Source organism: Hemibagrus wyckioides, linkage group LG16, assembly GCF_019097595.1.
Source record: "Hemibagrus wyckioides isolate EC202008001 linkage group LG16, SWU_Hwy_1.0, whole genome shotgun sequence".
Taxonomy (NCBI): Eukaryota; Metazoa; Chordata; class Actinopteri; order Siluriformes; family Bagridae; genus Hemibagrus; species Hemibagrus wyckioides.
Genome location: NC_080725.1, coordinates 1241915 through 1258442, shown reverse-complemented (window position 1 = coordinate 1258442; position 16528 = coordinate 1241915). Strand labels below are relative to the sequence as shown.

Here is a 16528-nt window from a genome sequence, read left to right as displayed (position 1 = left end):
GATGTGCGAGCCATCAAGCTTCTACTTGTAATAATATATATTATAAAATAAAAAGTAACATGAATAAAGACTATGTAAAAATTGTACATATAAATAAAACGAGTCGAATAATGTCAGTGTGGATCCACATTTTAGCCAATGCTCAATTCCTGTATAATTTTATGTTACAGTTTTTCTATAGAAGCCTGATTCATTGTAGCTCCACACCTCAGCTCCTCAGCAGTAACCACACTGTGTTTCAGTCAAATCCAGCATTAAATACTGTACTATTGAAGCTTACAAAGAAGATCTTTCTCCATGATTTGGCTGGCTGTAAAACATCCTGATGGAGGGTTAATGGAATACGAGTTGATTTCATTCTGCCACGCAGGACGGCCGTCTTTCTTCGTTAATGTAATGTAATGAGATGGAAATCGGAGGTCGGAGTCCAGATTGATGAGCTGAATGTGCAGCAAACACTGTAGCGCCGTGCCAATTTACTGCACAGGCACCGGGAAGCACTAGGCAATTATGAATTCGTACAATGAACAGTTCTAGTCGACTGCTGTGCGGTGTTCGGAAGGGAAGCTGCTGCGAGCGGTGGACATATTCAGGAGATGTCCTCCATCGTTCATCTAGCTGCAGCCTTTGTTCTGTGGAGAGTATTGAACAGTGTGTGGGGGTTGAAATGCTGGAACAAAGCTGGTAGGAAGGAAAACACAATGAGAGGCAAAGCACTGAAACACTTCTGCTGCCTTATATTGCTTTTGGGTTTGTGTAATTCCCATTTTTATGTTTTTATTCTGATGCTTTTAATAGTGTCCTTATACACAGCGTCTCCCAAACATCTCAAAAAAAAAAAACCCACGTAGCACACACTAAAGGTACTGAGATATCTCTTAGAAATTGTGATCAGAACACACACACACACACACACACACACACAGCCTACCAGAATGAAACTATTGTTTCATGATATTCGTGTAGTTAAGTGCAAATATCCTCTACATTTATATATTTAGGCTGCCATGTTCTGTTTTTAGTTTCCTAGGAACCATCCTACGGTCAGTGAGCTTATTTTTTTGTTTGCTGTGATTGAATTTTATGAACATTACCCGCATTATTTCATGCCCTGCATTGCTGACACCTGATTGGCTGATTGGATAAGTGCATTAACAAGCGTTGCTATTAAAGTGGCCAGGAAAAAGAGTGTATGTTTGGAAGTCTTGTCTGGTCTGTATAGTATGTAATAAGCTTGTAAATAAGATTAGTGTATGAGGACAGGCTGAAAATGGAGGATTTGTCCTTAAAAGATAAAAAATAAGAAATCGTTAAAATCATATTATAAATGCTCCATGTTTAAAGCAACACCACTTAACACTGCTAATGTACGCTCTGTATGTGGTGGTATAAAATTATAGCTTCATTAATATTTGAATACATTTGTATAGTAAGTCTACTGAAGTGATTAGGACTCCGATGCACTTTTTAAGGAATGTGACAGCTCTAATCTCTATCGCACAACACTAGCAGACGCTCAGAGGTTACAAGGCTGACACTTCTTTCAGTAATCCTGATATGTATTCATCTCTGGCTTTGTGCTGCTGCCAAAACAGTACAGTAAAAATACCAGTCTCTTAAGATGCACAGTGCATGCACAACTCCATCACAGCACTGAGCAGCTGATTTGCATTCTGATCTCAAGCTTAGCATCTTAATCTGGACATGTCACCAAGTCGCACAGCGGTCCTACACCGGGGGCGTCCGGGCCGAGGAATTAAAAGCACCACGGCGCAGATGAGTGCGAAAGGCGGGAGGTCGTGTTGGGTATTCCCTGACCTGGTGCGGGGAATCTCGGCCTCGTCCTTCCTCCAGCGCAGTGACGGAGGGGGATCTCCCTGCACCTGGCATCTGAATTCTACGCTCTCGTCCACTAGCGCCACCTGGTTTATGGGTCTGCGTACAAACGTGGGCCGCTCTGCAACACACACAGACAAATATACACTTCCAGATGTGGAAAAAGTAAAAAATTCTTTATTAAAAAAAAAAAAACTGTAATAGAGTTTATTAAATACCTGAAAAATCACAGGAAAATAACAATAACTTTTTTATAGAAGCAAACAGGTCGCTTACCAAACACAGAGAGTTGAGCCATCTCGCTCTCTCTCTCCCCCACCATGTTGGCTGCCACACACACGTACATCCCTCCATCACTCTTTCGGGTGTTGGAGATGGTCAACTTCCCTCCTCGAATCTGAACAACAGATCCAACAGCGCAGGTTATGTGTTAAAAGTGTGATTTTTTTAAAGTATAAATCTGTCGATGTTTTTGTTATCAGTCTCAAAGTTTAGAAAGCGGTATATAAAAAATAAAGCTGCATAATCAATCCTATTTTAATAACTCTTTAGATTTGCTTAAATGAAATGATTTACACACTTATATTGCCAAAAGTTTTTGGACACCCCTCCAGATCATTGAATTCAGGTGTTGTTTTTCAGGGGTTGGGCTCGGTCATCCCCAAACTGTTCCCACAAAGTTGGGAGCATGAAATTGTCCAAAATGTCTTGGTATGAAGCTGAAGCATTAAGAGTTCCTTTCACTGGAACTAAGGGGCCGAGCCCAACCCCTGAAAAACAACAACTGAACTCAGTGATCTGGAGGGGTGTCCCAAAACTTTTGCCAATATAGTGTATATTGGCACACAACATGTGTTTTCAACTTCTAGTAAGAAGTGAGACGCAGCTCTACCTCAGAGAGAGAGAGACTTAAGTCACTTACTCACTTATGTGTTTACTTACTTACTTATTTAATTCTTACTTAGTTACTTAGTTTCTTACATAATTATTTATTTAATGTTTACTTACTTACTTATTTAATAATGTACTTTTAAAATTTCTTATTACTTATTTACTTACTTTCTTTCTTATTTAATTTCTTACTTACCCACTTTCTTACTATCTTACCTACTTTCTTATTTACGTATTTACTTTCTTTTTTTCTTTCGTACTTACTTATGTACTTGCATATGTATCTACTTACTTAATTTCTTACTTACTTACTTTTTACATTTCTTATTACTTATTTAACTGCTTACTTATTCTCTCTCTTATTTACTAACAAACTGGTTTACTTACTAATGTAGAGTATAATTTAGTTTACATCAAAAACATAGAAACTCTTAAATATTTATAAATGAAGGAATACAGGTTTATAATGTACACCAAATAAAGTCAGTTTACTGTCAATTTAATAAATAAAATAAATGAAAATAATATATGGAGTGAAAGTTTATTCTTAAACAGAGGGAATAACTGTGATAATAATTATGATCTAGAGTACTGAATTGAATATGTTATTGATTTGCGGTGTGATGATGCAGTGATCAGAGACGTGTGTGACGTGATCCTGCACGCACGGTAATCCTGTCGTCTTTCAAGTCGAGTCGAGCTTTATCCTTCCTCCAGAAAGTGGTGGGCTCCGGGTGGCCCCGGGGAGCCTGACACTCCAACGTAGCTGATTCTCCTACAGCTATCACCACATCCTGAGGGTTCTGCCGAAAATCATCACGCAGGACTAACAGAGAGAGCGAGAGAGAGAGAGAGAGAGAGAGAGAGAGGGTATGTTTTGTCATATTCAGTTACTTAATCATGAACTTTGTTATATTAACCTACATTAACCCATTATTTATCTTCACCAAGAGTTACAAAATAGAATGGGCTGTAAGACAGAAAATAGAGAGGAGTGAAATAGAGACACAGAGACACAGAGAAGAAGGAGAGAGGAGGAAAAAGACTAAAAGGACAAACCAGAGACAGAGAGTAAAAACTGTAGAGAGGTGAGATGTGCTGTGAGTGGGAGGGAAAGAGAGAGAGAGAGAGAGAGAGAGAGAGAGAGAGAGACAGAAAGAAAGAAAGGTGGTTGAGAAAGGGAGGGAGGACAGAGACAGAGTATGACAAAGAAAAGGAGTTAGAGGTTGAGAAAACTAAGAGATTGATTAAAAAGGAAGGAAGGAAGACACAGAGAGAGAGAGAGAGAGAGAGAGAGAGACAGAGGCTGACAATAAGGAACATTAAGTGGCACATTTCCTGTGTTTACACCGCTGCTTAATGCATCACTGTAAAAGGTTCATCCTCATCCCAAAGCCGCACTAATGGCACATTGTGTTAGAAAAACTACCCAATTAGTGTCAAAATGAAGCTCTCCTCTTTCGTAAAGCCTGCATAACATCACACGACGCTCCGGCAGCCTGGGAGAACGCGTGGGCGGGATGGAGGGATGGAGCAGGATAGTAATTATTGGACGATATTCGAGTCCCAGTGGAGCATCTCTGACAAACAGCAGTGACAGACACAGAGCCCTGAGGCCGAGCTGTCAATCACACCAGCACGAGAATGCGGTGCATTTCAGCCTCGAAACACGGCGTTCACACACAGACAAACCAGCTATCCAGATGGCTCTGTGTGTGTGTGTGTGTGTGTGTGTGTGTGTATACTGGACACATAATCAAACTCTGAACCATCAAATGGCAATGCATGCATTTCCTCACACTGAAGCTATTAGATAAGCGACGAGACAGGTGCTCTGCATTATTCCCGACATTTCCCCAGTGCCCTTTTTTTCTCGTGCTCCCTGATGAAAAAGTGTCAGTAGTCAGTAATAAAGTGAATCATGATGTTGCTCAACGTTATGCAAAGGAAAAAAACAAACATATTTTCAGATTTTCTGGCTGCTTTAGAGTGGCGATAGAGATGCGTGGCTCATGTAGCTGCTGTGAGAGAGAGAGAGAGAGAGAGAGAGAGGGAGGAAAAGCGAGATATGCGAGTATAGATAGAGACTATAGGAGGGAATGTGGAAGAAAGAAAAAAGAAAAAGGAAGAAACAGGGGAGAAAGAAAGTAGGAAAAGAGGTAGAGAGGAAGGGTGTAGAGGAAGGATGAAAAGCGAGAGAAAAAAAGGAAGGGAGTATGACAGTTGAGCAGAAATGGAGAGAGAAGGACAAAGGAGAGAGAGAGAGAGAGAGAGAGAGAGAGAGAGAGAGAGAGAGAGAGAGAGAGAGAGAGACGAATCAAGAAAGCGGTAAAATCGAATGATGTTTGGAGCTGTGACAGAAAGAGTGAGAGAGAGAAAGAGTGGAGGAGAGACAGAAAGACCAAAAGAGAAAAAAAGGGAGAAAGAGAAGGACAACAAAATATAGAGACAGAAGGGGACATAACAGAAATAGAAAGAGAGAGATAGAGAGGTGGAAAAGGAATGAGACAGAGAGAAAAAAAAAGAAAAAAAGAGGAAGAATGGTTGATCTTGAGGAAATTGAGGTGTGAGACAGAAAGAACAAAAGAAAGGAAGAGGAGGAGACCAAGATGGAGAAATGGAAAATAAGGGAAAACCACAGAGAGAGATAGAGAGAGAGAGAGAGAGAGACAGACAGACAGACAGACAGACAGAAAGATAGAGACAGAGAGAGAGAGAGAGAGAGAGAGAGAGAGAGAGAGAGATGTAAAACCTAAGCCTCGCTGAGAGAGGGTAAAATTTGAAGTTTTAATCAGATATGTATGAAAGCGATATGAGGAACTGAAGACCTTGTTTATGTCCATTAGCTGTGCAGGACACTAAATCTGCTCTGACACGCATGGAACAGTGTCTAAAAATTCAGACTGGACATTGTGGATTGTTTCAGACAAGACTTCCACACAGGTCTCTGAGTAAAGACAGGGGTGAGGATGAGAGGAGAGGGAGGGTGCAGAAGCACTAAACACTGAGACATGGATGTGAATAGGACCCAGCGTGTTGCTCCACGGGCCGGGAGGAAACCCCTGAACGCCCCTCCCTGACACTGGGGGCAGATGGCGCTAGTGCGGAAGCATTGACTGAAGAGTCGAAGGCAATTAGTAGAGCATTGAGAGGTGCGGAGAAGAGCCCACCCTCTTCCATTGTTTGCCCAGCTTAATTGCGCCACATCCAGCGGCCGCACCGCCCCTTCACTGCCATCTGATCGCTGTGCGTTCAATTATTCAAATGAGCTGCTCACAGTGTCCCGATCGGCATCTTTATTTACGCTCAGAGAAAAATGAAGGCTGATTCTCAAACAAATTTCATTCCATGGCACGATGTGAAGAGAGGGAGGAGGGGGAGGGGGAGGAGGAAAGGAGAGAGAGTGAAGAGAGAGAGAGAGAGAGAGAGAGAGAGATCTAACCAGCAAACAGAGTGGAGGTATTTCTCCAGTGATGTGTAGAGGGTCGTTATGTAATTATGAAGGAGAAGCAGCACAGAGATAATAAGCAGAGGTTTAAAAAGACGGAAGAAATAATAGCGCATGCAGGTGTTCTGTTATTCAGACCCACATGAATAGCGCTTACCTTTTCTTTTATTTTGATCTAAATCAACTGTTCCATAATCAACATAAAGCAGGCGGGAATAGCAGCATTAAAGAGTTTTATTTATATAGGTTCGCTTCTCTTCAAAATTAGCTCTGTAGAGGAGGAGGAGGAAGAAGAAGAAGAAGACAAAGAAGAAAAGTGGTAGCTTAGTGGTTAAGGTGTTGGACTGTTGAACAGAAGGTTGTCAGGTCCACTAAGCTGCCACTGCTGGGCCCCTGATCAAGGCCCTCAACTGCTCAGTTGTATAAAATGAGATAAGAATGTAAGCCGCTCTAGTTAAGGGCATCTGCCAAATGCCAGAAATGTAAATAAATCATGACATGAGAGGTATTATAGTAAAATAACTGTTGTAAATATGGTGTTGTGACATGATTACATCGCATCCTGAAGTGTTTTATTCCTCTCACGCCACAGCAATTTGTCATTATTAACATTTTTTATGAATTAAAGATGGACATATAATTTTTATTCCTTGACATTTGCTGATCTGCAAAAGAAGTAAGCTCCTGTTATCACTGCTATGTGAAGTTAAGATGGAAAAATGTCGTGTTACAGAGAAACTGGAAGTCATGAAGACTTTCCCACGGTGGAAAAACGAAAGTTCCAATTTAGTTCCAATTTGTGTAGCACTTTTAACAACACCCACTGTCACAAAGCAGCTTTAAAGCCAAATAAAAATTCAGAATAAAATGATTAAATTAAATTTTACATTTTAGATTTAATGAGCTAACCAAAGTTGCCCGGTGGTGAGGAAAAACTCCCCAAAACGACCATATGAGGAAGAAACCTTGAGAGGAACCGGATTCAAATGTGAACCCATCCTCATCTGGAGCACTTTTATAAAGCCGTAATTCAAAAAATGTGAAATAAACATTTCCTCACAAACATTTCACTCTGTCAAGAATTCTAAATGCTTTTGTTATCACGTGATGTGGTGCGTCCATCATACACATCCTTGTGTTAGCAAAAAGATGAAGGAAAATAAGCTTAAAAAAATCAATCAACAAAATTAAATAAAAATTTAATTAAATGATTAAATGCCAGAGTTAGCTTTAAGAGTTTCTATACTATATATATATATATATCATAAATCACTGACAGATCAAATACCAGCTTTCCCTAAAGCCAATTTGTTTTCGTTATCACATTTACGTATGCAAGCACCAGCAATCGTGCCCCAGCAGGGAGGGAATATATGAGGCAGCCAGGCTGAGGCTGGGTTTTTATTAAAGCATGACCACACTTTTGTTTTCCTCTTTGGGCAGAGGTGGCAGACTTACAGCCGCTGAGGTCGGCTAAGCCAGCGCAGCAGCGTGGTAGATAAACAGTGCACGGGCAGAATGAATCAGGCGCTGTAGGAAACAGATGATTCTGCGGAAAAAGTAATGACTTTGGCGTTGCCTTAATGTCTTGTTCACGCTGTCAGAAATGAGACTCGGATGAGCGTGAGAGAAGGAGAGAAAACCCGCTCAAAACAAACAGCTCTTTAATAAGACTCTAGAATGATGAGGCACCAGGTAGAACATTTGGCTGATGATATCTCATAACATCTGATACAGAAAATGAGTGAAGGATGGAGAAAAAAACACTGTGCGCTGAAAAACCGCCACACAATCTTCACGAGCTTCGTAAATAGTTTGCTTAAAGAGCGTGTGTCCATAATTCGCTTTGATCCTTTCTCATCTAGGTCATTTAAAGAAAGTTCAATGAGGCTGGAAGTTGGTGGTGTTTTGAATATTAAATTTGAAAAGGCCAGACACCAGGCGACATGGGCGGGACACGCTGTGCACACCACTCAGGGGGCTGTCCTACTTCTGTCACGCTGATGACAAAAAAATAGATAAAGAATCAGCAGCCCTCTGAGATAATCACATACATTTGCTGATGAGGGTATTATCTCGTCTCCAGAGAGAGAGAAAGAAGTGGAAGAAGTGGGGATGAGAGAGAGAGAGAGAGAGAGAGAGAAAGAAAGAGAGAGAAAGCATGAAAGAGACAGGCGAATAAAGAAATACATGGACATTGCATTTTTTTTGGAATAAATAAATAACTTGGTATGTCTGTGCCCTGAAAAAGTCATCAGCAATCAGTCAGAAGAAACTTTACTGCAGAAAGCAGGAATGCTACCGTAGCTTCCCCAGAGGCGATAAGCTAAGCTTTAGTGCACATAGCCTATTAAAGCTCTGACATTTTTTTGCTTTTTAACACTCATCAGCCTATCCAAATGCGGTACAGTGGGCAGGGACATTGTGCATCCCGGACATGCTTAGCATTTTGACACACAGTCCATTAGAGCTTACTTATTTATGCTAAACTTTAGTAGGGTGGAGGAGGAGTTGCGTCAAAAGTTAGCTGTAATTTGAAGGTTCATTAAATGTAAATTTGGTGGAAGTTTGGGGAGGCGTGGTGGCTTAGTGGTCAGTAGGTTTGCCTCACAACTCATATTTCCCCCTCTAGTCTAAAGACATGCACTGGCATCTCTAAATTGTCTGTAGGGTGTGTGTGTGTGTGTGTGTGTGTGTATATCATTGTGCTCTGGAATTGGCACCCTGTCCACTCTGTGCCCTGGGAAAAGCTCCAGGTTCCCTGCAACCGTGTGAAAATGGATGGATAGTGGAGGTTAAAGGTAAAGCTAGTTGTTATGTACTATAAAACAACATGGGCTAGAAAGCCTGAGCAAGAAAGAATAACCATGTGACTTGTGCAGTGACTCTTTTGTTCACAGAGGCTGCAAAGTTTTTCCACTGGTCAGGTATTTTATCTCATTCCATCGCCAGAAATGTAAGAGTTCTACACCAGATATTACATATTAATACAAAAAGAGTTGACAATAACGGACTGGACCTTTAATACAGATCTAGAGTACGAGACAGAACATTCCTGCCATCAGGATACTGGATAAATACTGTGCAGAAGTTCTGAACAGAGTGATAAACTGGTTGTTTACTAATCAACATCAAATTTGTTCATGCAGCGTTGAATGATGTTGGACTGCAGGTGTTAATTTAACACCAGGGATTCTGTAATTACAAACCCATGATAAGCTGCTTCAGTACATTGAGACTAGAAGCCTCTCGCATTCATTATTATTAGGAGAAGTTTTCAAAGCAAAAATATACTTAATGGCAACTTTAATACGAACATTTTTACCCCTGTGCATTCACGCAATTATCCAAGCAGCTAATCAGGTGGCAGCAGTGAGGAATCATGCAGAAACAGGCCGAGAGCTGCAGTTACTGTTCACATCGAACAGGAAAAAATGTGATCTCAGTGAATTTAAGTGTGTTGTGGTTATTAGTGCCAGTTCATAAGGTCTTGCTGATGAGAGCAGAGGAGAATAGCCAGGAAGTAACACAAATAATCACTCTGTGTAAATGTGGTCAACAGAAAAACATCTCAGAATGCACAATACAGATTTATTCTGATTATAAAAATCAAACCTTTCTGTAAGTTTCTGCATTAAATGTTGATCCTTGCAGGAAATACTGACCATTTTATGCTTTTATCAACGCTTCGAAGTGACCACACTTGGTCTGCAGTCCAAATGGCATACTACACACTATCCATGTACACTACGCACTATAAAATATAATCCAGTATAAACCAGTTTCACAGTCGAATGACATCAAACCCGTATAATGTGATGCTACGTTTTAGCATGATACAGCGAGTGAAAGAAATCACATGATGTGGGTTAATTTAAAAGATTTTATAAGATGTCTAGTCCAATGAAGTGTTGTCAGCTGACATCAGCACCTGGAAGCCCCACCCCTCTTCCACTATGTAAGCATGCGGTGCTTAATAAGTCATTAAGTGCATGAAGTGTCTGACATTCCATATTTTATTTAATTTTTTCTTCTTTGGTTAAATAAGTGCATCATCCAGATACTTGAATAGCACTGCTCACACTATCTATACTACAAAATGGCACTGAATAGTGCATGAGCATGTGCTTTGGGAAGCAACTGAAGTGTCTTGTTGTCTTTTATACTCAAGAAAAGCTGATTATCATTTTTTTCATGGATTGATGTAATTATTGTTCTATTAGCACAAAAAAACCCTAACAAAATATATCAAATGAAGTGTACACTGTAAAATATTTCAAGATGGTTAAACAAAAGTTCACCTGCTGCCTAAAAAACAACTTAAAAAAACAACTCAAGTAACTCAACTTGAAGTTATAGTATACACTCTTCAGCAGCAACAGAGACACTAAGGTCATAAAATCCTGGGTTAAACGTCCCTGACTCCGAATGTACACGAGCCTGCACGCTTCACTTCCTGATTACAGTTACACCGTGTCTGCCTTTGTATTTATAATTGATTAACATCACATTCATCTACAAAGCAGTCATTCACAAGCAGACACGCTCATTTAAGCCATCATCATTCGCCCCTGGCAATCCCTCTGAGACGCCCAGCCTCGCTCTGCATGCTCTTTATACAGTATAGAACCGCTGCCTGTGTGCTCGGCTACGGGCTGACCTTCAATCTGCATGGAAATTAAAATGCTCAAAGTCTTTAAGTAGCAACAGGAGCTATTGTTTGTCTTCTAAATAATGCAGTAAGCCTGTTCAAACGAACCGATGAAGTAAGACTCGAGCCGAATGCCAAAAGTCTGGGATTGTGGGATGCGACGCAGGACAACACTGGAACTGAGCCACTAAACAAATCATCAGTCAAGCAGAGAGACAAAGAGAGAAATGTGTAATATAGCTGCTTTCATGCAAAATCAATGTGCGAACTGAAAGTGTGCCGAAGTGCCGCGAGACATAGCGTGTCGTAACGGGGAAGGATGAAGGCGTTTATCTGGCTCGATTCTCTCAAATAGATGCTCAGGAGTTTGTTCGCCTTTTTCTCCTGTGCTTCTTGTCGTCGCTCACGAGTTCTAGGTGTGATCACACTATTCACCAAGCAGCATCTCAGAAAATAAGATCACTGAAGTCCTCATCGGTGCTTCCTGTGCATCTTTTATCAGCTAGGTTTACAGACATGTTCTGGATTAAAGTCCTGCTCAAGTATGACAGCTGCCTTCCTACAGAGGAGCTCTGGCTATAATCTCCCAGGGAGATCTCATCCAGCCTGATTGATACAGGCTCACGACAGAAGCATGATGCAACTTCACACACTTGGTGTGTAAACATTCTCGCTACAGTAACCTCACAGCAACACTTCAACACAAACCAGACCAGAAGCCAAACTAAATTTTACACCTAGACACACACACATATATATATATATATATATACACAAATATATACAGCTATTATCATAGATCCTCAGATGTATAGTTGGCCTAGATACGCAATCGCATTAGAAGACTTTCCAATTTGCTGGCCATAAATCATCTGAGTCAACTTAACACTAGGTTTTGACGGAGGATGATAAGTGAGTGGTCACCTCTTGGCTGGCCTCTGCTGGGAACTAATTGAGAAAAGTGGTGTGAGACCATCTGTGTAGCTACACCCTGCAATGCTGCCACAAAAAAAACAGGAAAAACGTGATCCAGAGTTCTCGGTAATGGAAATAGTTAAAAAAAAAAAAGGTTAACCCATTAAAGATGCAGCTTTAATATTCAGTTTAAGAAGTGTATTTGGTCAGTAATTGTGTGGTGACCTGTGAAAACCCTTCATGTGATGAAAGTTTGTTATTTTTCATACCAACTTCTGAAAACTGCAGCTGAAATCTGTTTCTTTTCCATATCTCAACCTCTCTCAACCCTAAGCAAACACTATTGATTGATTTCATTTGCATGGAATTTATAATGCTATAAATAGAGTTATACATATGACCATGAAAACTATGTGTATCTTTATGCCAGCTTATGTCAGAAAGATCATGTTTTAGAGTTGCATGAAAATAAGAAGCACCTCAAAGTCATAATTACAAGTGAGTTGTTTATGATCTGGGGGCGTGTTAGTCAGAAAACATGCTGGAGTCAGTGGATTTTTCTTCATTTTCTAGAAGCAAGGTTTAAAAATGTGCTGTATTTTTATTATAGAAATTAGGTATCCTTTATTGTCCATAATGTCACCTCCATATTGCTCTGATAAAAAAAAAAATTCAATGCACTTGATGTCGTAACTACGACTTCCCAACACTTAAAAACAAACTTCCTAGGAGGATTTGAACAAGCAGTTATACGTAGTCATGGTTCATAATTCACAAAGCAAAAATAAACAATAAATAAAAATAATACTGGCCATACTGTGTCTGAAATGTCAGAAACTTGATATAAATTTCTCATTAATATGACTGTTGTGTAAAAGTAATATCACACTTGCAACGTCGCACTGATTATCGGCATAGCTGTGATTGAATGCAGGCGCTCACAACAGTACTCTCGCTTAAATATAACAAAAAACCCTCATCTCTATATTATCTCAGTCCAAATGATAAAATGTAACACGTTTTATGAGGCAATTATTACCAGCTGCCAGGCTACTGTAAGCAAACACCACGCTTCATTTTACATTTGTAACCTGATAAGTGACATCACTTACACTTTATCGAAGTATTATGTGTTTACGAAGGAAATGATTGTCAGCGTTATTCACATCAATCTAATCTTCTTGCCTGCAGTGAAAGTCGCTCATGACATTTAAGCCCGAGCCTCGACATCTCTACACTCATCTGTTTGCTTGAACATCGACAAGGACATAATAGATGATTTCAATTCAGTCAGATCTATTTTACCCGCTATATTAGGTTCATTAGGTTAAACATTTCAAAACTTTATACCTTATCTACCTTACTTCATTAGAGTTTTCTCAGTTTTGGTGTCACCTGCTAAATACAACTAATAGCTCATCAACTGAAGCTGCCTGAAAAACAAACAGTTTGTTGTTAGCAGACAGTAAACTCCCTCAGACATCTGTCTTGTTTCTAATTAACTGACAACAAGCAGCTACCTAACGGACTTATAAACATTAGGAAAATTAAATATACTCAGGTATAATAAGCTCACTGCTAGCTCCTTGTGGATAAAGAAGCTAGCAGTTTGTTATGTGAGCTAACAGCTGAGCTAGCAATGCTGCTACTACTGTTGCTGCTGCTGCTGCATGAACATATTTTGAGGGGGAAAAATAAAGCCTTGATCATTGATTGCTTTGCTAGCCATTTATCTACTTGTTTTAGAAAATAACATTTCTTCTACTTGCTACTGGACAAGGTAGCTAAACTACTAAGCTACTAGTTTGACTCGCAATGTAAAGAGAATCCTCACTGTTTTTATTGTTAGCCTGCTAAACATTAAGACCTTTAAGAGATTTTACAAATGAGAGATAAGTCCTGAGAGAATGTCATGTCTACTACTAACAGCATGAAGCAATTTTAAATACTCCCAGATTATTTTTTACTGCCACATGCTAATGTGTCACACTTCACTGCAAAATCAAAGGTATTTAAAGATATCAGCTCTGTGTTCATGTGTGTGTGTGTGTGTGTGTGTTGGGGTATGAATGTGTGTGTCAACGTGCGGCTGCGTATCTGGAATCCAATTACTTGTATAAATTGTTATGTGATCCATGTCAACTGGAAAAAATAAAGCATTTTTCACACAGCCATGCCGCCATGATTGGATAATAATGAAATCTTTGACTCTAATGTGTGTGTGGTCAGAGGTTAACAGGGATTTTGTAACATGTCAGCAGTATGTATCTAAGTCACACCAGGGAGCTAAGGGGCTGTTCCTATACCTTGTGTATTTGGACGCCTGAGTGTATGTGTGTATCCTGGTGGGTGTAGGGCTGGCAGCTTCTAATAAATGATAAAAAAAATATCTGTGTCAAACCTGTTACCCTGTTACCCATACGATCAAAATCTACTGGACATCAGTGTGTTCCTACAGAGTTTCTACAGTCTTTGGGCCATGTGAATTTCCCTCACTTTATTTTTTTTTGCTTAGGAGCCTAAGACATTTATAATAAAAATACAATAAAATTTACAGAATGGTGCGAGTGACCTTTATCAGCATATAGTAAGAAAGCTACATCCCCAGTAGACATGCTACACACAGACACACACACACAGCAAAGTTTGGTGAAATACCTAAATAATCAGTGACAGGGTGATATAGCATGAAGGAGAGATACTGTGTCATGACATGGCAATCCACAATCTCCACACCATAATTCACAAACTCCACATCATAATCCATAAATTCCATATCACAATCCAGAAACTCCACATCACAATCCACAAACTCCACATCATAATCCACAAACTCCACATCATAATCCACAAACTCCACATCATAATCCACAAACTCTACATCATAATCCACAAACTCCACATCATAATCCACAAACTCCACATGATAATCCACAAACTCCACATCATAATCCAGAAACTCCACATCATAATCCACAAACTCCACATCATAATCCACAATCTCCACACCATAATTCACAAACTCCACATCATAATCCACAAACTCCACATCACAATCCAGAAACTCCACATCATAATCCACAAACTCCACATCATAATCCAGAAACTCCACATCATAATCCACAAACTCCACATCATAATCCACAAACTCCACATCATAATCCACAAACTCTACATCATAATCTAGAAACTCCACATGATAATCCACAAACTTTACACCACAATCCATAATGTTCATATCACAGTATGCACAGTGGCCTACAAACATGGCTGCCATTAACTACTCTCCTCAGGACACACACTTCCCCGTCCAGTCACCCAGCCACATGCACCTTTCACAGACTTTAAAAATTCACTCTCCTTCACAGTTCAGTGTAAAGTATACGCTCAGTTCACTTCTTGTTCTTGACGTTACCAGGCCTGACACTCTGTTTATTGATTAGCTGGTTCTCATCTAGCTCCTGCATTAACTTTCACCAGTACTTGTCTAGCTCGCTTTGTGATGTGTGCAAATTGCCTGGCCGGTGCCTGTTTCTTGACCCTGGCCTTGCCTGCCGTTTTGGATTTGTTGTTGTGTGCTCATTAAAACTGCCCTGCCTGCATCTGCATCTGCCTCAATGTCTCTATCCTGACATACTGTTCTTCTACAGAAGCATGTCCAGAAGTATTTTATTCCTTATACCACAGGAACAGTCATGCTAAAAGAAAAAAAAGAACACAATTCTTAATCTGACACATACTTTTATATTAAATTTACATGAATACACGCTGTCTATCTATCTATCTATCTATCTATCTATCTATCTATCTATCTATCTATCTATCTATCTATCTATCATATAAAAATTAGATATTTGCTCCCAGCAAGATATAAAACTTTTTTTTCTTCATGCGTAAGGTTTGTGATTCTGATGTTTAATGGAGAAAGGCTCAGAAGTCTCACATTTCCGACTGATTGGAATGTCAAGAGGCTTATGGGAAGTGTAGTAACATGGTAGTGGAGTACTCTGTAATACCTTCTGCTCCTCAATCCCCATGGTATTGCGGTTATTTTTGATGTAAACTGTTCATGATGTTCCAGTGCCCCGATCCCCTTTTTGTGTAGAAATAGGATATTTTTTAAACTGAGGGTTAATTATTTTTTATAAATGATCCGTACATGTGTGGACAGAAACTCACAGTGTGATAAAGACCTAGTGTGTTCATTGGCACATTGTTAATCTTTAGTAGCTCTCAGAAGACAAGGCATGCACTGTTCCTCCATCAGTCTCTTCAGTCAGGAAGAGCAGCTGGTTGGAAATCTGCCCCTTCATGGTGTAGAGAAGCCATGCAGGCAGGTGGCAGAGAAGCCATGAGGGCACCGGGTGGATAGGAGACTGACAAAAGTGGAGCTGAAAGCAAAGCTTCCCTGATGGAGTCGACTTTCTCTCTCCAAGCAAGCTTATTCAGGGGGATTATTTCACCCAAATCTCTTCTAATCACGTTTGACCAGCTCCCCCCTTCCCTTCCTGCTCTCTGTCCTGGACCACATCCGTGCTTAATTACTCAGTAACAACGCACAGTTTGGAGAAAAGTGCGGATTTCAGAATGAGTTCACGCCCAGATCGTCCTCACCCACCCGGAGCTGGGAATATTCATACCATACGGCACGTCACACAGAACTGGAGGCCTCCTCGCTAGCAGTCGCCCCCTGCCACAGATAAATATGAACGATCTATCATCACCGTGCGTGCCGTGCCACCTCAGCAAATGACACTCATCTTTTATTCGTGACAGTTCCATAAAGA

General features: G+C 40.2%; 1 protein-coding gene across 4 annotated transcripts in view; it reads right to left on the bottom strand.

Moving 5' to 3' along the window:
- LOC131367296 (roundabout homolog 2-like) overlaps positions 1-16528 on the bottom strand; it is a 134784-nt gene that overhangs the window by 51338 nt on the left and 66918 nt on the right. For all 4 annotated transcript variants that reach the window (XM_058412628.1, XM_058412629.1, XM_058412630.1 and 1 more), the window contains exons 3-5: positions 3396-3553; positions 2113-2233; positions 1819-1957 (exon numbers count right to left, since the gene is read on the bottom strand). In XM_058412628.1, coding sequence (XP_058268611.1) covers positions 1819-1957; positions 2113-2233; positions 3396-3553 — 418 coding nt within the window. The remainder of the gene's footprint in view (positions 1-1818; positions 1958-2112; positions 2234-3395; positions 3554-16528) is intronic.